This window comes from Calonectris borealis, chromosome 2, assembly GCF_964195595.1.
Source record: "Calonectris borealis chromosome 2, bCalBor7.hap1.2, whole genome shotgun sequence".
NCBI lineage: Eukaryota > Metazoa > Chordata > Aves > Procellariiformes > Procellariidae > Calonectris > Calonectris borealis.
In genome coordinates this window covers 51,512,196-51,537,306 of record NC_134313.1, presented here as the reverse complement: position 1 = coordinate 51,537,306, position 25,111 = coordinate 51,512,196, and the positions used below count along the sequence as shown (strand labels likewise).

The 25,111-nt window shown below is 45.7% G+C and overlaps 2 protein-coding genes across 2 annotated transcripts in view; both read right to left on the bottom strand.

Annotated features, from left to right (window-relative positions):
- Nucleotides 1-25,111, bottom strand: part of LOC142078811 (BTB/POZ domain-containing protein KCTD1) — a 103,820-nt gene that overhangs the window by 45,351 nt on the left and 33,358 nt on the right. The gene's annotated exons all lie outside the window — the stretch shown is intronic.
- Nucleotides 22,046-24,578, bottom strand: LOC142079761 (uncharacterized). Its single transcript, XM_075144508.1, has 2 exons — nt 24,567-24,578; nt 22,046-23,614 (listed from the first exon to the last, which is right to left on the bottom strand). Exons 1-2 carry the CDS (start codon nt 24,576-24,578, stop codon nt 22,193-22,195), a joined length of 1,434 nt encoding a protein of 477 aa, XP_075000609.1. The 3' UTR covers nt 22,046-22,192.

Below are 25,111 nucleotides of genomic sequence, written 5' to 3'. Positions count from 1 at the left end.
CTCTAGGCACTCTCCAGATGTTTCTTGCAGCAACCAATAATAAAATATTCTCAGACTGAATCGTAATTTTGAAGACATTGCGTCCACTTAGTAATTACGAGACTAGACAATAAACCAGATAGCTTCATCTATAACCTAACTGCAGAAAAAAAGGCACAAAAGGGCTAGAAAGCCATACATTCATAATTATCTAATTTATGACGAAGATGTAAACAGAACTGCAATTTTGACACTTACAGTTCAGGCTGGTAGAGAATTAGAAATACGGTGTGAAATTGTAATCCTAAATTATACATCCCTCACTCTAGTATTGATGCAATGCAACATTATGGGCAAAAAAGACTGACTTTTAGGAGCCCTGGATCATTGCTGGGTTCTCCTCCTCCCTCCCATCCACCTCCCCTCCCTGCAGGTCTCTGAAGCTGAACTTAGTAAAGCAACGACCCTATCTCTCGAAAATGATAATCTACCGAAACCCCACCAGAGACTGCCAAGAGGGAGGACAGTGCGAGGAAAGGATAAAAGCTGAACTTACTGAAACGACAGGCTTTTTGGAAGTCCTTGTTAAGACGGACTGCAAGAGGGAGTGTTTACTCGGCTCTACCACGATCCCATGCATTTCCAGGGCTGGCTAGGACTTTCTCCTCTCCTCTTGTAACTCCCATTAAAATTATCAGCCTACAGATTTCATAACAAGCAGGAGAATGAAAAGAGTCCGAACACGAGAGAAATTGTATTATCATTAGCTATTTCAAAACGCACGTGGGTTACTTAACACCTGGGGACAGGCGGCATGACACCACACAGGTGCTCCCAGTGCGGGGACAGGAAACAGGCTCCTGCTAAAAATAGGTGTACGAGGCAGCACGCAACAACCGGGGCCTCCCCAGAGCTCCCAAAATGGGCTATGCATGCAGTACGTGGGACCCGAACCCAAAACCGTCAGTGACCCAGATACCTCCCTACCCCCCTCTCCCCCCCATACTAAAATCGGACCATCTTTGGATTTTAAATCCCTTGGAGGAGTAGGTAGGCTTTTTGGTGGCTGGTAGGAAGGGGCTAAAGTCCTGAATTAAGCTAAATGCAGCCGTGGTTAAGTTCAAAAGGCTTCTTCAATGCAGCAGTGCATGAAGGTTTTTAGTTCAGTTTACTTCCTTTCTGGTGTTTGAGGTTTTCTTAGATGCTGGGAAAACATTTAGGGACGAAGGGAGAAAAGGAATGGTAGGTGTATGGGGTCAAGCAGCAATTTTTTTGGGTAGCGTGAAGGGCAGGATTTGAGGAGAGGAGAACACAGGAGTCTGCTCTGGAAGGCAGGAAGAGTGCTTGGCAAGATGACAACCATATGGCATATGAACAAAGCATATTTTAGATTTGGTTCATTTGATTCCATTATGTGTAAAAGATACCTTAGGATCTAAGGCTAAGAAATACAATTTTGATTATTATTGTTTTCAGACCTGTAGGGATTTCTCCCTACAAGTAGTCATTGTAGCTCGTATGATAAAAACATCCATTTGGCAGCTAATTTTAGCCCACAAGGGTAGAACCCCGAATCTATATAACCATGTGCTACATGCTAACAGAAGCCATCATTGCCACTGCCAACCTCATGAAGCAGCAATGTACTATCTAGGTGTAGACAGAATGACCTCTGCTAACTAGCTGAGCAACTGTTAGTTTTTGTATTAAAAGGCTTTTACTTGACCCGACACCACAGCAGTCCGTACACATCACCTTAGAATAGTGGATGAAATCTAATACATTTCTTTGGATGGCATGGTCTGCTTCTAAGTCTGCGTTTGTGCTTCTCTGGTCATTACTAACACAGAAAGCACCAGTGCTTGGACAACAAAAGGACCGGAAAATGTTTAAAGAAGCAGAAAAGACTATGCCTGTCAATCAACAAGAAATGCTTATCGCACTTTCTCTAGCTATTGGCTTTTATTGCCTCCAATGTACAACACATTTCAATAACATTGAAAAACAAGAAATAAAGACACATTAACATAAACTGATAGTACATATAGCTGTGTTATGACATAGAAGCCAACACCAGGGAAGAATCACATCATTAGATGATTCTGAGGACAGCTCGATATTAAAAAGGCAACCGGCAGCTTCACCAAGAAAATGAAACCTAAACAAAATACACAGTTATTTTATTTTTAAAACGTATAGAAGTTAAGTGAGACAACCCAGAACACACATTGTCACTTGCCGCAGCTGGACCAACCACCATGGGGTAAGCATTTAGGTATGAAATTTCTCTTTTGGTAGGATGTTCTGTAACAGGGCTCTTGGAGAGGCTGGCCCTTGCCAAGAGGCTCAGCTCGGCTAATTTAACTACTGATGAGGCAGTAAGCTTTATGTGAAATTATCCTCATTCAAAATAATACTTGAAGAAATCTTTTGTTGGGATAGGGGGGAAGACTTCCTCTAACTAAAGCTAAAGAAAACAAACCCACTGAATATCTTGAGTGGTAATAACCAGTAAGACATGCCAATAAGGGGAAACATCCTCTACAGGTCCAAACTGACAACTCTGAACTACACCTGGCTTCTGCAATAGAGAAAAAACAACTTTAAAGAAGGATCAAGACTATGAGATTTGGAAGTATCTAAAAAAAAAAAGTATCTTTAAAAGAGCAGTTTATCAAAAGCTGGAGAAGGTGTCAGGTAGAGACAACCACCAACTTCAATGAAATAATAATTTTTAAAATCACATGCAAAAAACCCACTACATTCTAATAGAGACCTGAAAAGTGGAAGAAACCATCACAGGAGGAGGACTTGACAGGCAAAGGAGCAGATAAAGGGACAGTCGCACACAGCGACACATCCGGAGTCTTTAAAAGACCAATTCCAGATAAAGCCTGGGAGTCGACGTCTGCAAAGGATTTTATCTGGAACCAGGTAAGTTTGAGGGAAACACCAGGAAGGCCTTACAGCTTGTGTCCTAACTGATGCTTGTCTGCTGCCCAGAGGAGCAGTGCAGGACACCATCAGCTCCCTCCCCGGCACGGCAGGGGAGGGAAGCAGAGAGGCTGAAGCACGGCTGTTCCTGCAAGAGGCAAGGAAAGGAGGCAACAGAGACTCAAAGCGTGTGTTGGGAATGGGAAACCGAAGCATCCCCCGCTGGAACAACAAAGCCCTGCAAGAAAAAGAAAAGGGCAGGCAGAAGCAGGAGGAGGCATTCAGTCAGTAAGAGTGTGGAGAAGGGTGGTGAAATAAAAAAAATCAAAAACATTTGACAGGCTTTGGTCTCCCCTCTGGAATAAATACTCGAAAAGCTTGCCTTCAGGAACAGATGGATTGTAACGTCAGAAATAAAAGAGCATTTGAAACAAACAGGAAAGGTTTCCGGGGTCTCGTGGTGATCATCTAGTAGAGAGCAGCAGAAATTAACTTCAGCAACAATTCTTAAATTATGGATTTGTCTCATGACAGCCATCTTCCGTCCCAGTACAGACACACTCGACTGAGCGCTTGATTTCTGCTGAACACCACCCTGGAGTTGAAGAACTGAAGGGAATTAGTTTGGGGAGAGGTTTTTCTGGGGGGAGAGGAAGGATGTGTGGTGAGATTGTTTTGTTTTTCAGCAGAAACACTAAACCTCATGATTTCCACCTGCGCTGCCTTGCACAGCAAACAGAGCTTCAATCCAGAAGACAACAACGGGTGAGGGTATGCGTGCGCCTTATTCCACATATTTGACAAGCAGTGTGGAATGAGGTGTGGCGAGTGGAATTCGTAACTCCAGCCCTGGCTGGGAACAGTGGCTGGATGCCAACCACACCACAAAGGTCCCGTCATCTAAACTTCAAGTAAGGTCCTGAGGATCTTGACATTTTCTCATATTGAGATGTGCCACAGATATAGAAAGAAATTACGTTGCAGTCATAGGGTTGGATAGCCACAGGAGTCTTACCTGCCACACACCTGCTTTTACAAAACCTTTTAACCCATCTAACAGTGACGAGCCTTACGAAGTGCTCAGCAGCGAGTAGCTTCACTGAGAATACTACACTCCTGCCAACAGCAACTTCACTTGACCACAAGCAAGTCTGGAAGTTTCTAGGAGGCTGAAGCCGTAGAAACTGGTGGAAGGCATCTAGCAATAAGGATGGGGGTTCACCTAATGGGGGTAAAGCAAAGCAAACCAGGAGATTCATCCCCAGGACTATGAAACCCAGAAGAAATCTGAACGCGCGGCTGAGCTTAAGCAGTAGCATTTACATTAGAAATTATTTTAAACAAAAAGGGAACTGAAGACAACCAGATAAACTTTTAATACTCACGTGCAAATTAGAATCGATGATGACAATAGATTTTTATAAAGGGTCTAATGATACAGTGCAAACTAATTCCTCCCATCTGAAGCCTGGCCCCATTTGGTATTTTTAATTCAGAAATTTTTTCTTCCTCTCCCTCTTCTGGCTCCTTTGCCATGCTGACGCTTGTTTGCATTACATCTATTTTGAGTTAAATTGAATAGGAGAAGCAGAGTTTTGATTCAGTAGTAGCAATAAATGGGGTTAGCCTGGCATTGATCTGTGTAAAGGGGCCAAAGCTAGGACTGCCAGAAGCAAAATGTGGTCAGTGAACTCTACAGCACCAAGAGTGACCCTGCAGCTGAATTCCTAGCCCTGATTACAACAGAAAGAGACTTGCTTTCCTGAACAAAGAGTATTTCAGGCAACAGATTAGCAAGAGAAAGTCTACTTTGCAACGGCAGACTGAGGAAACAGACCAAAAATAAGAACCACAGCACACTTCAGAGGATTTTGGAAAGCTTCTGAACAGTGCAGAACAAATGCCTTTCTTGCTCTATGTTTCTTGTAAGCCAACATTAGGTCCAAATGCTGAAGAAACAGTATTTTTCTTTTGCATCTCAGTTAAATAGCTGCAGTAAGTAAGTGTGCAGCAGGAAAGATGAGCCAAAACCACGTTAAGGATAAGCACACTGAAAAAGTTACCTTGCAGACTAAGAACATTTGTCTTACAGCCCTGCAGAAAGGGAAATCATGTTTACTGTAAGAGGAAAGGACCCTTTTATAAATCATGCTTAAAATTCAGCCAGCAAATTTATACAGAAGGAGAGTTTCACAATCCTTAGGAAACATGGATCAAATTTGCTCGCTCTCTGGATGTTTGTGCTATTGTGCAATGCAAAACAGCGAGAGCACAGCAGTAAATCTAGCCTCATGACTACCGAGTTTAATCGCAGCGTATCTACGATGGAGAACAAAGTGCCTCTTATTCCCGCTGCACCGTGATCCCACCGGATCACAAGCCAAGCGGGGTTGGTTCAGGCCAGCATTTGGATAGAGTCCGGCACAGCGCCGCAATTGGCCGCTCCAAGGCTGAAGGGAGCTCGCAGCTCGCTCCCAGCGAGGCCGCTTCAGGCAGTAGGGGCACACGAGGTGTTGGGCGCTTGCAGACATCCCTATCAGCACCTACAACCACTGCTCCCATCGTTTTGGCAGGTCCGCTGGCTATTTGCAAGTCCTGTACGCAGCGAGAAGCTGTCGAGAAGCGCAGCCCTGCCAAGTGATCCAAGGCTGCTGAGCAGCGCTGCTTCCTACCCTCGTTTTTCAATCAGGGACATTTGGGTGGCACCAGGCTGCGTGTCCAGAGCTCACCCTTGCTGGAAGCCCTGAGACGGGCCAGTCGCCCAGCAGTGTGGCCTCGCCTCTCATGCTGGCTTCACCAGGAGCAGTGGGGTCCTCAACCCCCCAGAGCAGCAAGAGAAAAAACTGAGAATCACTCATCGTCACTACCTTGACTTTCTACCTATTTCTTTTCCATATTTTACAATAAATGCTCATTAACACAAGTGTTTCCTTAAAAACAAGGATCACAAAATATTGAGCCATGTCAAATGCTTACAATTGAGCCATTAAAGGTCTTCAGCTCCTTTTTCCCCCCACGAAGTCCCATAATTGCTGCTTTACCAAGCAGCAAGGAGCAAGGTGAGGGCCCACAGAGAAAAGGGAGGGCGATTTAAAGAGTCTGTCAGTGTACTGACAGCCTGCAAAAAATTAAGCGAGAAGTCTGCAAGACAGCACCCTGTTTTTTTAATGCCACTCATTTGACTTGCCACTCTTATTACGGGTTGATTGCACCCTTCACTAGAGTTTTGTGGTGGCTGCAATGTCAGAGCATGGGACGTGGTTGTCATGACTGGGAACTTGCTGACTGATTTATGGGAACTTACAAACCCACAAAACCAAAAGATATTTGTTATTCACTTACATTCTGAATGTTGCTTTCACCTCTCATTGAGTAATTCTCAGGCAAGTGAAAGCTTATTTCTAGTTCAAAATTCGGTTTCCCTTCTGTAGAAGGGAGCCTAAGCGTAATATACTTTTGCTATGGAAATCACCCCACAGCATCCCCCCCTGAACAGCTCGAGGTCAATATACCTACATCGGTAACAGCATCCTGAAATTAAGTTGTCATTTTAACTGTTTAGCGGGCATTGAGACATGTCAAATAGATAGGTTCATTATTAAAAGCGGCAATTATTGTAAATTACACTCTTCACAAGAAGAGCAGCCTAAACTTTAAATACGTTATGATACCTGCCTGACCATTCTTTTTAAATGAGGATAGCTGAGGGCTCAGACTCACCATCCTGCAGCAAACAGCTGTGCAATTTAGGACTGCTCTTTTTTTAACCACTCCTCTCCCCAAGGCTACCACCCCCATAGCAGAGTTGGCAAAACAGACCGTATGCCCATGCCTCCCGTGTTCCAGTTCAGACTAAACACGGCAACTCGAACTGCTGGTGGCAATGACAGCACCCAAAAAATAACAACCCCTTGACCGAGGTTTGCTGTAGCCGCTGAAGCACCGGCACATGGTACCTTTTGCTGACTCTGCAAGGGAGCACAAGCCTTCCGCAAAGGAGGAGGGGAGCCGAGGGCAGTAACATCAAGCTAAGATTTGCCAGGGCTTGTCTCTCAGAGGACGAAGTCTTGCATTTTAACCATTTTTGGCACATTCCACATTCGGTATTTTCAGGAGCTTTCTAGGATGTTTATGAAACAACCGCAAGGTAGGCAACTAAATTGATGGCGGCACAAAGAATGCCTTCCCACATTCCTCTCCCATGCTCTACTGCCGAAATAAATGAAGATGTAGTTTATGTTTCTGTAATTACAGTTTGTTAAAAGGAGAACAGGTTGTTAAGTTATGGTAAGGAGTCAGTGAGCCTGTACCCTGCTTTGAATACCACAGCAATGTAGATTTTACCGAATAAAAAGATCGGTCAAAACATTACTCAGAAGAAATCCACGCTCTGATATTCTCCAGCATAAAACAATCTACCTTTAAACTAGTCACGTTAATCAAACCAATCAATTGGAAATTGTTCTTATGAGAGCTCTTTTAACGTGGGTGACATTCAGAACACTGTCAAGTTTCAGTCATTTAATATTAAATACCAAAAGGCTAATATTACACATTTGGTTTATGACATTTTTGTACCATACATCATCTGCTGTTTGCTTTTAATCCTGCATTTCCCCCATTAAATACTTACAGTATTTATATAGCCTTGTAAAACTCCAGTACAAAAGAATAAGCAACAAGAACTTTTCCCCATACATTACTTACCAACTTAATTATGTAATGTAATGTGAAAGGTTTATGCACACCAGCTGGATCTCATTACGGCTAAGTTTCTGTCTTTTTAAAGTGTAGTTTATCTGGAATATGGAAGTCACTAAGAATTCCACTTAAAAATACGTTGAGCTGGCATACACACAAGTTTATACTGCAAGACACTAACTCATTAGATAGGTTCACAACAAGTCAAGTTTCCGGACACTTATTTCTGAAATTTAAAATGCATCAGCTAAGTTTAAATATTTGAAGCCAAGTATGGATTACGAACTGAACGACAGCCTATTTCAGTCTTCCCCTCCTAACTATCGCTGTAACCAGCGAGATGCTACCCCCTGTACAATAAGAAAACTAGCAAGAAAAGCAAGAAAGGAAAAGTTTCAAGAGACCATTGGTATCACCTCCCTACTGATCAGTGCTAAGACTCAGAGGTGCGCCAGCTCTATATACTGACTGAGATGCATCTAAAAAGTAGGAGTTTCAGAGCTGTGAAGAATTCATCAGTAAGACCTTTAAAGAGGTTACTGAATACCCAACTGAACTGCAGCAAACTTGTCGCACACTTTGGTATCACCAATTGAGAGATTCCTGTTCAATCGTGAGGCAAGAATTGTGGTTTAATAAATGTAGAGAACAAAACCAAGCATAAAAAAAATCATGTGCAGTGATTTTATTTTTGTTGTATATTTGACTGCAATTACTGTCTTAAGTACTTTAATTGCCTGGCATCTCCTCAAGTGCCTTGCCTGTGGGGAGGGGAGGCAGGGCAGTTTATAGTTTGTTATTAATGAATAAAGTACAAACAAGTTTACCTTGTCTGTAATCAACATTCCCATCCAAACTGTTCGAAAGGAAAATGCAAAGGGGTCTGTTCATCCCACAGACCCAACGTGATTGTGTTAATATCTGCTTTTTAATGATTAACATCCTTCTGCCACGTCACTTACACCTCAGAGAGGGACCTGGCAAACATCTTTATAAGACCCGCATGAGAAGCATCACCTACTCGCCCATTCCTGTTCTCTTCTACAGACATCTGCTCTTGGCCACTGCGCTGGGGATGGGGTACCGGGACAGACATCCCTCGGGTCTGACCCCGTATGACCTTTCTTCCATGCATTCCAGGTGAGAAAAGGGGGTGTGCACCGAGGGGGAATATGTTCTGCTTTTTGCAAGCAAATCTGTAGGGTCATTTACAATTGCTCTGGAATGACATGCATCCAGCCCCTCTCAGCTGGAAATAATTTTTGCCTGGAGTGGAAATGGAGTGGAGGGAAAAAAGAATGAGTGACAAAAAGAAGCCCATGCAGGATAAAATAAAATATACTTGCCTGCTTCATTAAGAAATGATTAGACACAAGAAGCCATCAGTAAAAGTCAGCGTAGTTATATGAAGAAGATGGTAAAGCCAGGAGGATGGAGAAGCAAACTGCTATTTTTCACGATTAGTGAAAAACACGGAGAGTACAAATTTGGCCATTAGTCTTGTTTTTCCACTTAAATTGGTACAGGAGTCTGCTACTTTTAGATAACCTCGCATTCACAGCCCAGCAGACATCCAGACAGCAAGTGCAGCACCAGCAGAGCAAGCTTTCTCAGGCGGCCGTCAGCCTGTCCTGACGGTCAGGAGCTCACCTCTGGGGCGAGGGACTTCTCCCCCCACCACCACTCAGGCTGCCAACAGGAGTGACAATTAGTGTCAGTTCTGGTGGCCGCATCTGCTGTGAGGACACTTGTCCACTAGAATCCCACTGAGACCACTAATTTTCACATAAGTCACAAAAAAACCTGCTTTAAGAACAGCTAATGACTTTCCGTTACTACAGATGAGGACTTTCTTCCCCCACCTTTTGGGCTAGATTGCTGGTGCAACCAGATTAACATCTCTTACCAGCTTTCTCAGCCACGTAGCCTGTCTCCTCCTTATAGCCTTTAATCAGCGGGTACGCCATCTCCAACACTGCCATCCCCTATCTCTTGAAGCACAACTTCTTACTCTCATGGTACCGTCCCACCAGCACGCAGGCGGCACGCTTCTCGCTCCAGGGAGGCTTTCTGTTGTGGTGGCCGCTTCTCATACTTTTCTCCACAGTAAAACACAAAGCTTTAATTTTCAAGTCACAACAAAACCAGCATATTTCACAGTGTCTCCAACACACAATACTACTGCTTTTACAACAGTGCTCAAAGCATCCCCCTACTATTGCCAACCAGTTGACATTGCTGATCAGATTAATACTTCTCCTTGAATAAGTTTCTTATAAAGTGCGTAACGATGTATCTTGATATAGCTGCATATATAAAGTACAGAGGCAGATGCTGTAAATACTGATCTGAGGTCTCCCACTCATTAAGATGCATAGGCAGAAACTTGATAGAAGAGAGATCTGAAAAGAGCCTGTATAGAAGTTTAAAATATATTTATGAAAAAAGTGGAATACCGTATGATAGCAGTTTAACTTCTTCTCAGGAATGGGTTGCTGAAAGCTAGCATCCAGCCATCCAGCACCAGGACCAATGAGAAATTCCTGACTTCTCAGAGCTATGACCCTACATTTGTTTCATTTGGGAAAAAAAATGTGTGATGATCAAGCACACCACTGAGGCATTTAAGGCTGTCATATATAACATGAACTGACTACACAACAAAAATACAGGCATTAACATACACAGAAGAGACCTAGCATACACAAGTCATTTTGGATGCAGACAGCTATTCATGGAAATAATTCAACTATCCTAGTATTCCACTAGGAAACTGCGAGTCAGGTAAATATGGGGAAAAAAAAAACACTCTCCAACCATCTCTTCTTTAGATCCCATAAACCTCCCGCGCGTCCTCCCATCACGCAGTGGAGCTGCTCTCTCTCCATTTGGCATCCAGGTGGGATGAAGCTGTCTTTGAAAGCAGGAACCCACCGGGGTTCTTCTCAGGAATTTTATGAAGTAGCTTAAAGATTAATGGAGTAGATGACTAGTTTATACAGCCCTTTGATCAAAAACATGTTTTCCCAACTTCCTCAGTGAGTTTTAATAAGATGCGAATGAGAAATTGATCTGGACACTTTAGTTTACAAGGAGTATTTCAAGTAGCTTGAGGAAACTAGTTGGTTGTCCATTAGGCATAAAAAACAAACACAATGCTTATAGGCTATTTTACCACAGCACTGACAGTGGATTTCTTTTGGGATACATACTCAAGAACCAGCACTTACTCTGACACAAAACTCTATAGGAAACCACTGGTTTAAATGTCACATTTTTTAAGGTTAAGGAAAAAAATCTTTAGATTTTAGTTTCCATACGAAACAATAATACAATGTACTTAAGTCATACCCATTTTCTTCTCACTAACTTTAAAGTTGAAGAAAACCAAAACTTCCCCCCTGCCTTTACTGTTCTTTTACATTTTCCTCTAGCATTTTTACTTTAAAGAAAAAAATGCACAATTCTTCTTTGCCATTCCTCTGGGTCTATCTTTTCCTTGATCAAATCTTGCTTCAGTGCGCCTACTACATTTGTTATTTAGCATTAGGAGAGAGGGATTTTTTTTTAATCCTAATTTCTTCCTCCAATTTTAGCCCCTCTCCAGATAGAAGCATTATTTCACACCCCTTGAATCCATTAAACTAATCCAGCAGAAGCACACTGGTATACAGAAATGAATCTTGTTTCCAAACTGACATGCTGCAACAAGATAGTTGGTAATGTTTTCTCACCCTGCTTTCCCTCTCCTCCTTATTTTCCATTTCAACTCATTTTCAGATCTTTTTCTTCTCATAAAATTCTTATGTTCTGCCTTCAAAATCCTGCTAGCACAATTATTTAACCCCTGCTTTCTGACTTCCAGATAGGTCAGTAAGCTCATCTCTGCTCTCCTCCCCTCCTAAAAATCTAGGTAACCTTCAGGTAAATGAGGTAACAGTTATTTCAGACCACTGTCATTAATGTTAAAGAGAATAAAAGGTTTTCAGATTGGGGCTTGTTTTGCACCTTTTCGATTTTATACAGAATTGGGGGAAAAAGAAAAAAAAAAAGAAAAAAAGAAGACATTTTAATTTTTCCTTACAGTATTAGTTTCCTTTTTCGGGAGAAAGCCTGAGAAGACCCAAGGAGCCCAGAGCCGCCGGCTGTCAGCAGGGTGCCCAGCATCCCTGCGGGGGGGCTGCACGGCCGCTGCTCAAGCGGCAGCGTTTGTTTGTGCTGGAGCCCGAAGCGACCGGCGCAGGAAGGACGGGGCCACGCAGGACTTGGCCACCCCACGTGCCAAGCAAGGGGCCGCTGCCGTGAAGGCGAAGGTAGCTGGGCAGTCGTTGCGGCTCCGTCACTGGAAGCCTTCACAGAAGAATGCCAGAAAAGCACCACACCTGAGTATTTTACAGCAACTAATGTCGGTAAGATCACAACCCTGTAGCAAAAAAAAGTGTCCAGTGGAATCAATCCAGCACTTTACAGAAACAGAAATGCCTTAATGAGTTCGAATATTCATCAGCTAAGTTAACAAGCACAAAAGTAGGGGGGTGGTGTTTTGCTTTTTTAGGAAAAATTTGGACATGGCCCTTGTGAAATCTAAAAAAAAAAAATAAAATTATCAGCTATTATATCTTTTCCTGGGAAGATATGGATTTGACCTGGTATCTCTCTGGCTTTGGTACCTCTCAACAATTAAAACAACACACATAAGCTTCTGAAAGCATCTGCCACATGTTTTACATGACTGCAACAATTACTACCATATCATTATCCTGTACTGCAAATCTAGCGTACTATTATATTCATGATCCTGAATATATCTATTAGGAGTTTGGAAGTGGATATACCACACTGAGGAAAACTGACTCGTTAAAATTACACTTTAGCACAGGCATGAGGAATCCTTTCCCAATGAATTACCATAGTGAACTTTTTTTTAAAGTGTTGAATTATCCTCCTCTGTACCATGGGGATACTTTTGCCATTTACATAGTAGTCTAGTGCTACTGCCATGCACCAATGCATTAGCATTTCAATTAATGCTCTGTTTAGTATTATTTGAGTCACTGTACATTTTAAACTCGATACCCATTTTGACACATTTGTACTTGCTAGTTACAGTGAACTTGGCTTTTCCTTAGCTTTTTTCTTTTTTTGGCATTCCTTACTTTTGGTACTTTTCAATGCCTAAAAGCGAAGGGAACAGCTTATATCTAAAATTACTTTCAGTGGAAACATTTGTATCCAGGCCCTACTTAAGAGATATCAAAAAGGCTCACAATGTTTTATTTGAAACCAGCTGGCAAACGCAGGTGCATTTCAAAACTAATGCATTTAAAAATAAAAAAAAAAGGTAACTTGCAGAGACTTCTAAAGAGATAAAACCCGAAATAAGGCTGCTAGGGAAGGGTGTCAAATACCCCCAAAAGGAAGGCAAAACTACAAAGTTCTGACAGGACATTGAAGTTGTTTCTGCTTTTTAAAAATCAAGCCACAACTGTGTTACACATACTGCTTTGGATTGGCAGCAGTTTCAGAAAGCCGATTTTGAAGCAGTTGAAGTCTGACACTGAAACCATGTTAGTCCCACCCTGCCTGTTTTATTTTCAAACAGTACTTGGGCAAAAGAAGCAGAGTCAAAGGCTGGGGGATTTGCACTGCCATCCCTGCTAAGGAATATAAATTTTCCAAGTGTTTGCGCTGGAAAGAAATCATATTCCTACCAACATCAGTCAGTTCTACAAAACTTAGTTCTCCTCACGTGGCTTCGTGGACCACAGAGCTTTGCATTATCCCTTTTGCCTCCAAGAACAGTTACTTTTCCACTCCCAAGTTCACCAGTCACTGATTAGTGTGCATTTTCAGAGAGAGTGTGGGTTTTTTTCCCAGAGAAACTGTATTTTCAGAGGCAGATAATCAGCAAGATACGTACTTCAGCATTACCAAATCAAAAGACAAGAGAAAGTGTAAAATATACTAAAAGGCTACACAGTTCTTTCTGAACTGGTTATTTGCCAAAACCCACAGGCTTAGAGCATTTCATTATTTTCCCCCCCCTCTAAAAAGCATTTTAAAGAATTGAGCAGAAATGTGAACCTGGTCTTGCAAGGGTCTAGGGAGAGCGTCCAGAAACTAGTGATACAATGACAAGAAAAAGACAACATGTTTTCTAAACCCAAGATGGAAACTAGCACTGATAAACTTGATAAAAGCCTACACAAAGCATCATTTCCCAATTACCACAAACGTGGTCTGTAATAACTTTCTAGCTAACTCCTGTGATAAACAACCGCAGCCAGTATGGCTGTCGTATCTGAGATGAGGAGGAAGAGCACACAAGTATCCTTTATGTGAGCACTGCTCACATAAAGGTTATTAGAAACACTGGGAAACCCTCAAAAAGGCAACCAACTCAAGCAGGTTCCCTTTTTATCTGACATTCACACGCCATTTGCACTACAGCTGTAGGTTTGTCTGTCACGGCATCTGTGCTCCCATTTATACTTTCCAACTTGTCAACCTAACTCTCACAGTTAGGTCCTCTTAATTTGGCATCAAAACTATATGGGTTAATTACAGCACTTCGCATACTTCTGAACAGAGCGATCTCAGTACGAGGGAAGGAATTTATCAGGCGTGTCACAGGTAACAGCCAGCCCTTGTAAGAAGGGAGGAAGGAAGCAAGCTATTTCAGCCCACTTGACCTTCCTCGCTCCTCCTCTTCGCCACATTTCAGGCACAAGGAGAAAACGGTCTCAACCCACCCCAAGCAGAACTGGGGTGAACAGGGCAACGCAAGCGGATTTCCCCTTCTCTTTCGTGCTAAACCCACATACCCCGTGTTCCCACCCCCGCATCGGCCAGACACACCACATGCTTCCGCTGCTGCTGCTTCTCCAGGGGAGCTTTAAGCCAGAGGACTCGGTAATTAACCACTGATGATTTCCCATTGCGCCCGAGAGTTTCAGTGCTGTTCCTTCGGGTGCACTGCAGACACCTCACCCGTCAAACGAGAGCTCACGCCGGCAAGGTGAGCCAGGCTTCGCAGCCAGTAACCCTGGATCAGAGTAAGAGCTCAGGACGACTACAGTGGACCTTAATAACTCAAGGCATCAGACACAGTATGCTCTCCTTACTCCAGATCAACCTCTCCCTGCCACTTTTGAAGCCTGCTAGAAACATATGGAGAAAAGTCAACAGCAGCAAAAGAAGCAGCTATATATATCGCTGTGGTGAGTAAAAGCTCAGGATTCAACTGAAGGGTGTTGAGAAATCGCTTTTGAAATTTCTCCAGCAATCCTTAATTTTAAACATACATAAACGGACACATACAAAAGAGGAGCTTAAAATATAGTGGTGTTTTTAGGGAAGTCATTCATTTATGCATTACATTTCTGACAGACATGCAAAAGTAGTAACAGCGTACACAGGTACCAGTTTGCAGGGAAGCCCAAGAGCTGTGGCTCCTTCATTAGAGCTACCAAGCACAAGAGTCCCAATTACACAGCCTCCTCTTCCTCCCACCCATATCGAAAAACCAACTAAGCCAAATGACAGCATCATCAGACCTGGTTCCCGAGCACTTTAAGGAGGAGAAAGTGAAATGAAGCACTGTGCTAGAGATAAGCCCCAGCTCAGAAATCACCCCAGCACCTCCACAAGATCTTTGGGATAAGAAAACGGAAGGAAAGCCAAACTTCATCCTCGCACCTCGCCTCCCATAAAGAGATTTCTGCCTTCCTCCCTGTGCGAGGACAAGTGCTCCAGTCTGTGTTACCTGAAGAGCACTTGCCAAACAAACTACCTACCCCCATGAGCTATCCCCACTCCCGAAAAAGCTACACTCATACCTCCTCTCCTAACCCCACCTTGGGGAAGCATCACCAAAGGATTTGTAGTCCATTCCTCCTCGCAGATCACACCAGCTTTGTCTTCCTGGACTCCTGTTGTTCCACAATGGAAAACCATGAGAGTATTAGAGGAAAAGCATCATTTTCACACTGCTGGTGCCACTGTTTTAAGAGAAGTGATTACCCCTTGCCAGAAGTTACACGATAACGCATTATCCAGGCTACACTACCCAGTTTAAGTGCCTGAAACACTGCAAACCGCATCAGCACCTTGCACCTCTCAGGCCAGCAGAAGCAGCGAGTCAGAAGTCGCGAGGAGGTGCTAGCTTAAGCATCTACGCACAGGACTGTGTTATACGGAGCAGATGTGCCCTAAGCATACAGTGAAAAAAGTGTTTTCATACATTGGTAAAGTGAATAGGGCTTAAAAGTGTCACTCCATTTCAATTAAAATGATCTGTCCTAGCTACAGCAGCGTACAGATGCATACAATAGGTATGCATATCAATTAACTAAGAATTTACTGTAAATGTATATACTGCATCTGTGCACTACAACTTTTATTATTTCCCAAACAAAAAATGGCATTAAGAACACATCAAAGCACTTGTCCTCATTAGAGATTAAGTCCTTAGCAAGTTTGAAGGTTTTCAGATCAACTAACTAAAACTGGCTGAGTGCAAAAGAACGTGAATTTCTAAAAGCCCGGAAGAGCCATTTTTCCTTGTGGATAATCCCCCAAAACCAACCAGAACAGAATTAAGTTGTACGTCTTCCAATGTTACTTTTAGATCAAGGTATTATGAGAAGTTCCAATCCCTTCCTTACTCCCCCCCCTCAAATGCCTGGAAGAGCATTCCCTGGGAACATGATTATATATTTTTACTATCACAACACTAATAAATCTTTTCCACATCAGATAAAATGCAGTTACCAACACTTGTCCCTTGAATCCAAAATATGATAAAAAAAATTATCTCGCACGTATATATTTGGCTACATGCCCTTAACGATTTCCTTCTGAAAAGAAGGGTGCATTTATTGCTTCAGAAACAGAAAAGCAAAATAATAGGAAAGAAAGGACACGGGGAAAGAGATGAACAGAAGGGCTTCGAAAGTGTCTGAAAATCTACAACATCGCTAATTAGGTTCCAGCTTCTAACACAATAGTGGGTGTACCATGGTCTGTTATCAAGTTTATAGCCAAGGGCACAAGACAATACAACCCCACATTCAATTTAATTACAGCCTATGGCTTTTGCAGTAGTGGTGTGTTTCAAAGGGTTTAAGCACTCATTTATTTCTACACCATACATGAAATAAGGCAGCTCACTGTCATACAGACTCACCAATTAGACTGAACAGTTTCTGATCTCTTGCTCTCTAAAAAGAGAGCAGTGGGCAATGGGAAATCTTTTACAGGATAATCACAGAAGACTTTTTGTTAAAAAAAAAAAGCTCTCTGCTGCCTTTAAGTTTGTGCATTTTTGATGTGCACAGAGGAAGAATACCAACATAGTCATTTCAGATTCTACAGAATTTTAAAAAGTGTCAAAATACAGCAGTGCTTCAATGATGCTGTTTTTTCCTCCTAATTGTACTAAAAAGGTCATCTTCATGTGAGTTATACAAAATGGATCACCTCTTGCATTCTTACCATCACTGAAGGCTGGACCAAGCAAGTTCTCTGACTAGCTCACATGATGCAACTAAATAAAAGGAGTCTAATTTCTAAAAAGTAAAAATATTTTGAAAATTAAAGTGATAGGGGAAGAAATCACCATCTGAAATAGTTACAAAATTTAATACCTCCAATATATTGTGCCAATGCAACTAAGAGGACCTACAAAGACAGTGTTGCACTTTAAACTCCACAACCACAATTCTAAATGCGTGTATCGAAACACCATTCTCACATTTTCTGTGAAATACACTCCTGAGTCACCTTAAATCAACTCCCTTCCCAATAGCTGATCCAAAATGGACCAACTTCCATCTAGGAAAGGAAAAACAGTTCCCTTCATTCCTTTCAGTGCATACATAGCCCCCAAGCTGTATACGAGATCACTAAGCCTAATCTCTATTCCGCTTTTCTTGCGCTCATCTTGGGAAACATTCACATGCCTACCAAACCTCATGTTAGTTATAAGGAACATAGTCTGCGATATCCTACTGTCTTCAAAAAAAACCCATCTCTGTTCAACGATCTTTAGAAGCATTCAGTTACAAACAACTGACTTCCACTGAAGAAAGTAATAGCCAGGATTCATGTGTTTTCGCTAACGAAATTGGTAAGAAAGCTGTCTTTGGGGACCATATTTGACACCCCTGCTACCCTATCCCCCGCCTCCCGAGGATTTCAGAGCAATTTTGATGACTATCAGGTATAATAGGTCCCTTCTACGGTTAATCACTTTCCACATCTGTAACTGAGTAGAAGATTAAAATCTTCCCCATTAAAAAAACCACAACCACCAAGAAACAGTAGCCTCTGAAGTAGGCACAGTTTTTACAGTTCCTTTAATCCTCACACTTTTAAGATTTTAACCTCAGTGTTTCTTTTTAAAAAGACACCAAGCAAATCCTAGATTTTCTTGCAACCTGGCATAATCCATTAACCAAAGAGGATGGCACTAACTAGGCAGTAGGGCAGCCAGTACTAACCTCTGAAACCAGAACAACAGAAGTACTGCCACAAGAACTAACAAGGTATTTAGCAGTCATCAGTCTTAATAGCTGCCGTACTTTAAGCCTTTAAGATAGGGATATTGCCCCATCTATTATCTGTATAGAAATAAAGCCTAGCATCCTGACACCGCCATCCTAAGCATCCTTCCCTGAAGCTGTCTGATGAGTTCTCCTACCCTGTATGCTCAGAAAGCACCTAGCAATGATTCTAGTTAGAGTACTACAAACATTTGTAGAGAACAGAAGCCTTTTTTGTGGCCATTTTATGAAAACGTAGGCTGTTTCCAGACCCAAGATCAAGTAAAAAGATTCTTACCCACCTCCAAAAAAGCCCCAAAGACTAAAAAGAGCTAACTAACTTATTAGTGACTTTGATTTGTTCCCAGTTGTGCCTGCTGTCTACTTATATTCGTCACATACTACTGTTTTCCCTTCTTTGCGAAACCCGCAGTCAGAACCAGATCTCTGGTTCTGGCCAAAGTAAGCCCTTCAAAGAGAGCATAAGGCAATGAAAAGATGTGCCAGATCAAAATAAGACAAGAACCCAGCTCTGGATTTAAAGCAGGAGGAAAAATGGTTAAGGATTCTCCAGAACAGCCAAGACAAACACACGTGGGTCATGTTTTAAGACTGCGTGTTTGGTAGATATCTTAATAGCTGATGAAACTCTTCACAAGCAGCCCAGAGAAACCTGACTGGGTTAGAGAACTGACGTAACAGAAGCTTTTAAGTGACACACAACTCTCCTCACCCATAGCAGAAGCCAATCTATTTTCTTAGACCTATTTTTGGGTATTACTACTATAGTCAGTTCAGTGTGTACCAGGTCTATAAATCTCAACAGCTACCACCACATTGTAGCATCAAAAGTTTAAACTTCAGCTATTGTTCATCTTTCAGTAACACACAAGATGAACAACAGCCAAATTACATCCCTCTGTCATCAACTTGAACTGAAGTACTGCTGTCAGTGGCAGGAAAATTGCTACACTTAGAGCAAATAAGGACTGAAAAGAAAGTTGTGCCATGATGGCACGGTGCTGCCTGCTTAAAATACACTCTATAAATGCTGCTCTCAAGGCTGCAACCTAAAGCAATAGTTGGACCAAGACGAACATTTAACGTACCTTTCCCTAGCTCTGGAGGACACTCCTACAAACCCAGCGTTGAAAAGACATCTTGGGGCTAAAACAAAAGATGGGAGCAACCACAATAGAAAAGCATAAAATTAACATCCTTGCTCAGATTCTTACTCTTAAAGTTTGTAGTCAGTGCAAATTGAAGACATCCCATTTAGTGCCTTCGTTTAACCTTTTCCATACCTTGCTTGATGCTATCGATGCTATAAAAAAGAGCAGACGTGCATACTAAGAAACTCGCTCATCACGCCACCATTTACTCACCAGAGTATTGCACAAGTCTACAAGGGCAGCAGAATCTGTTCCCTGGAAGAATAATTACAAAGACGACCAATAAACCACAAACTTATGACCTTCATGTTTTCAAGGAATCAGTAATATTTGTCAACAGCGGAATTTAGTGTCACGTTACTTGATGAGATGTATTCAGTAAAAAGGCCTGGAAAGTCTTTGTTTATAATTAAGCAGTAACGATTGAGGGCCAGGGCATTTCCTGGGGATTAATGACCGGCTGGGAGAGTCGATGGCTTGAGGCAATGCCGTGGGCCATTAACCCCAGCCAGTCATTAATTTCCCCAGGAAATGCCCTGGACCTCGATTAGTGTAACTATTATAAAAGGTAGCTAGGGAGAAAAACTTTAGCATTAACAAGGAGATCTATTCCACAGCCAATATTTTTTCATTTTGTCACATCCCAGAAGTGCATAAGTTAAAACTGACACAAGAAGAATCAGTGATTAAAAAGAAAAAAAAAAAAAAAAGACACTTTTCCTTCTCCTAAAGACTTAAATTAACGAGTTTTGTAGCAAAGGCAAGATTCAGCTACAAAAGTGGCTGGGCAGCTTGTTTAGCTCATTAAATTGTGAATGGAGATGAACATTTCCACATAATTACTGAAAAAAACCCCACACTGTCTAGTATCCTTGCCGATTGCTCATTTTCTTTCTTGATACACTTAAGAAAACAGCACATGCCTATGTACTCTATCACCTATTTTAGATATTTCTCCCTTTCCCCCCAGAACCCGCGACTAATGAGAATTACAGCTCCGAGTGCTTCACGTAGGAAGCGCAGCTCTGTGACAAGCAGTACAGCGGCTGGATTTCTCCTCACCTAAGCTTTCTGCAAGTGTGAAGAGATTTGTGGGCCGGGGTGGAGATCCAGCTCTCCAGCCTGATGACTTGAAGGCACAAAGACACCTCATTTAACAGGTTAAAGACACGCATACTCCGTTACCGCTAACTGGATCATAACTGCTCTGCCCGGTTCCCTCTTCCCTTTCCCGTACTCACGTGTGCTCCTGCTCTAAAAAAGCTAAACTGTGCCTGAAGTTTCAAAATTACTTTCAAGGTCATTAAAAGCGAGGGAAAAGAGGAGTCTAGGGTTAAATACAGCAAAGAGCATTAGCTTATACCTGAAATAATGAGCTAGAACAAAAACATTATCTGCACATAATCAAGCCTCTAAGCCATTCAGAGACACCAGATACACACAGCAGGAGATCAAACTACAGTACTCCACTGAAGTGGTCAAAAAAAAAAAACCCTGCTAGAAAGGAGAGGTCACAGGTATTTTAAAGAACATCGATGCTTATGCAGGCATTCACTGGAAGCCCCCCTCTTCCTCCCTCTCTCCCCCCCTCCCCCCCAATTAGCCTTCGGGTTGGTTGATTAGCTGGCAAACTCTTTGAAAGGGTCAGTCTGTCCAGAACTGGTATTTCCACTTGGGAAACAGCTCAGGCATGTCATATACCTGTGCTCACCCAGCGCCGCGCTCTCCGGCCGACGGCTGCGAGCCCTGTTGTTACTTGACACAAGAATGTCAAAGGGGTTTTGTAATCGTGTAGGGCAGCCAGCAATAAAGTTCTTGCCTGAAACATGGTATTTTACGGGGCACAACATAACTGCATACACTTTATAGATTTAGCTAGAATGATTCCAAACTTCAAGCCAATTGCAGAAGTGCAGCGCGTCTTTAATTGAAGTAATTTAGCTCCAGAGGTCAAACACCCGAAAGGAAAGTACTTTTGGAGGGGACGGGGAGCAGGCACCAGCACGTGCCGGCACACAGCAGAGGGGGTTCGCAAGGCACGCATTAAGGCACAGCTCAACAGCGTTTTTGACAAGACCGCTTTACCTCAACGAAACACATCTAATGAACTTGGGCTTGTTCCACAGTTAAGCTGCACCTAAACCCGTTTAATTGTGCTCTTACTGTGTATTTCACCACTATGGCAACTAACACAACTAAAGCCAATTTGCCTTATTAAAAAAAAAAAAAAAAAAAAAGGAAAAAAAGAAGAGGATCACTGCCAGGAAACAGAGCTATTTTAAATAAACAAATACAAGATGAATGCAATTGCCGTATTAACCCTCTTGTTAACTTCTGAAGTTTAAAATTACACCCTCATTACTAGTGTGTAATTGAGTATTCTCCTGGCTGTTTCCTGCATTTGAGGTTATTCAAATAGTTCATTAGCACATCAAGAACACCACACACACTAATGATACCTGACGCCCTTATCTACTATTTTGGCCCGACTTTCATAACTCACATCTCCCGCAAAAAGAGAAAGAAAAAAGGGGGAAAAAGAAAGAAAAAGGAGGGAAAAGGGGAGCCCACAGGGCTGAGCCGTCAGTGTTGCTGCCGATGGGGAGCACGGCAGCACCCAGGCACCTCTCGCATCTGACCCGCAGGCACGCAGCGAGCAGCCACTGGACCAGTGGCGGGGGGTGAGGAACTTGGGGGGCGAAGAAGTTGGATAATTCGCGTCCGGGCTCGTTGGGTGCCTGAACAGTGAGAGTTGCCCCAGGAGCCACCCCGGGGCTGGCAGTGTGTATCGGTGCCCAGCCTTGGGGGAGATGGCAAAGAAAGGAGGGGTGCAGTGGGGGCTATGTGGGATGGGGTGCAGGGTCACCACCTTGCTTTTTTTTTTTTCCCCCCTTTCTTTTTTCTTTTTCCGGTTACCTGTGTGGGGGAAACAATAGCAGGTGAAACTACTGTGGGTGAGGTGGTGCTTCTGTGCCCATTGGCTTCGGGGAGGAGGTGAGGCAGGGGGTCATGTTTCACTGAGACCACCACCACGGCAGGCGCGGCAGCGTCCAGGGGCTCGGCGGGGCGGCGGCAGAGTCTTTTGGGGGAGGCGGAGGGCCCGCACGCGTCGCCACCGGCTGCGGCCCCCGCCGGGAACACTGCCTCGTAGAGTGCCCGCTTGGCCGGGGCCACCGCTTCTGCCTTCACTGGCACAGCGTCACCGTCTTTGGGCAGCACGTAGGGGTTGGCGGCAGGCGGCCGGGGCCGCGGTCCACCGTTGAGGGCAGCAGGGGTGTAGCAGCCCCCGCCAGCGGGGTGGTGGAGGAGGTGGTGGTGGGGAGGGGGGTGGTGGTGGGGCGGCTGCGGTCCCCCCAGCTTGGTGCCAATGCCGGCGATGCTGTTGAGGGTGGCAATGGAGACAGCGCCGATGCAGTGGTTGGTGTAGGTCTTGGAGAGCTTGGCCGCCTTGGAGAGCATCTGCATGCGGGTGCCCAGGAGGTTCTTGCCGATGGCCTTGTTCTCGTACCAGGTGATGTCACCCTCACTGCAGTGGTCCCGCGGGCGCTGGAAGAAGGCCTTGCAGAGGGGGTTGCGCTTGGAGAGGTACTTGACGAAGCTGGCGTAGGGGCAGAACTCGGTGCCAGTCTCATACATGCGGGGCAGGTTCTCCTCGTCACTGCTCTCCGCCCGCTTCTTGCTCCAGGAGGACGAGCGCGACTTGTGGTAGGGCCCCAGTGCCTTAAAGTAGACGAACTTGCGTCCGTCCTCATCCACGGCCAGCCCAAAGGAGTCCTCCTCCAGCTCCCGCTGGTTCTCCCGGCCCCGGGTGCAGAAGTACATGCAGGTCTCGAACCAGACCTTGTTGAGGAGCCCGAAGGGGCTCTGGGTGCTGAAGACGCTGCAGGTGTAGAGCTTGCGGAGGTCGGCGCGGGTGATGGCCTGCTTCTGCACCACCGGCCCGGCGCCCTGCTCCTCCAGCTTGCGGATGACGGCGGCCAGGGTGAGGTTGGCGGCGCGGAGCTCGGGGTCCTTGGTGAGGTCGAGGGTGCGGCAGTAGGGCGGCTCGTTGAGGTAGCGGTTGAGGGAGCTGCGGATGCTGATGAGGGAGGACTTGGAGTAGAGCTGCCCGCTCTTGGAGCGCGCCTCGGCGTAGAAGGAGCGCAGGACCCGGCAGAGCGCCCCCTTGTCCATCGTCTCGAAGTCGGGGCTCTGCGCCTTCTCGCTCAGGTACTCGCGGAAGATGCGCACGGCGTAGCGGGTGGCCAGCCGCGTGTTCTCGCTCAGCCGCGCCCGCTCCGGTCGCTGCAGCAGCAGGGCCGCCTCCAGCTCCGCGTCCTCCGCCGCCCCCCCGGGGCCACCGCCGCCGCCGCCCCCCGGGGCAGCCGCCGCGGCGCCCCCCGGGGCAGCCCCGACGCCGCTGCCGCCGCCGCCGCCGCCCGGCGTACGGCCCGGGGCGGGCGGCAGCGGCTCCGTCTCCTCCTCGCCGTCCCACTCCAGACCCATCTCCTCTTCCTCCTCCTCCTCCTCCTCGTCCAGCAGCAGCCCCCCATCGGCTCCGTCCTCCTCCTCCTCGTCCCCCGTTATCTGCACCTCCTGGATCTCATCCTCCTCCTCGCCCTCCTCCTCCTCGCCGGCGCTGCAGTAGCGGTGCGGGCGGGGGGCGACGCCGCGGCCGCGGCCGGGCGGCCGGTCCCCCGCATTGTTCCCGCCGCCGCCGCCGCCGCCGCCGCCGCCGCCGCCTCCCCCTCCGCCGCCGCTCCACTCTCCGCCGCCGCTGCCAGGCATTCTCGCCATATTGCCGTCTCCCTGCCAGTCCTCGGGCAGGGCGCATGCGCTATATTGGACCGCAGAGCTGGAGCGCTTTTGTGTTTTAATGACCTTCAGCTACCGGGAGGCAAAGCCGGGCTCTTAAAGGGGCCGCGCTCCCAGTGGCGGCGACGGGGAAGGGGCGGGAGGGGTTGGGATGGATGGGGAGGAGGCTGAGCCGCGCTAAGGGGGTACCGCGGGGAAGGGAGCGGTACTTACCGCGCCCGCCGCTCACCTCGGGTCCGTCCCGTCGAGCCACGGAGATGGGCGCCGGGGGTGGGGGGGAACCGCCGGGCCGGGGCGCCCCGGCCCGGCGGTTCCCCCCCACCCCCAGCGCCCGTCCCGCCTCTCCATCCCCGAAAAAAACCCACTCCGTGTGTGGAGCAGCTCTTTCGGTAGCGACAGACCGCCACCAAGCAGCTGGGACGGAGGTCGGCGCGCCTCGCACCTCCTCAACCATCGCACGTCCTCATTTCACAGTAACTTAAAAACAAACATAGGGGAAAAAAAACCCAAAACAACCAACCCAAAACGGAAAAAGAACCACCCAAAAAACTCGGGCTGTGCTTGCCCAGTAGAACGGTTCTGCCCTCGACTGGATGCTGCTGGGGTGCGGGTGGACCCGGCCCCGGCCCGCGCCTGCGAGACCGCCGCGGCATCACCCGCCGCCGGCCTCGCACCTTAAGCCGGGCGCCTGGATTTCGGTCGAGGGGCTCGGGAGGAGACGGACGCTCGGGGCTTTGCATCCGTGCGGCTCGGAGTCCGCCCGGGAAAAGTCGGTTGGTAGCCGCGGCGTTCGCTTGGATTGCGGGAGCCCCAGCGAGGTCGGTTGCGGAGAGGGAGAAATAAGGACTCGGGGGCTGACGGGCGCCCGCCCCGGGCCGCCCTATAGCTCGCTGGGGCTGCAGACTTTAGGGCAGCCGGAGGGCCCTCGGCCCCCTGTGCCACAGCTGCCTCCCAGGGGGTCCGGCTCCTTCCTCAGCCGCCCCCCGC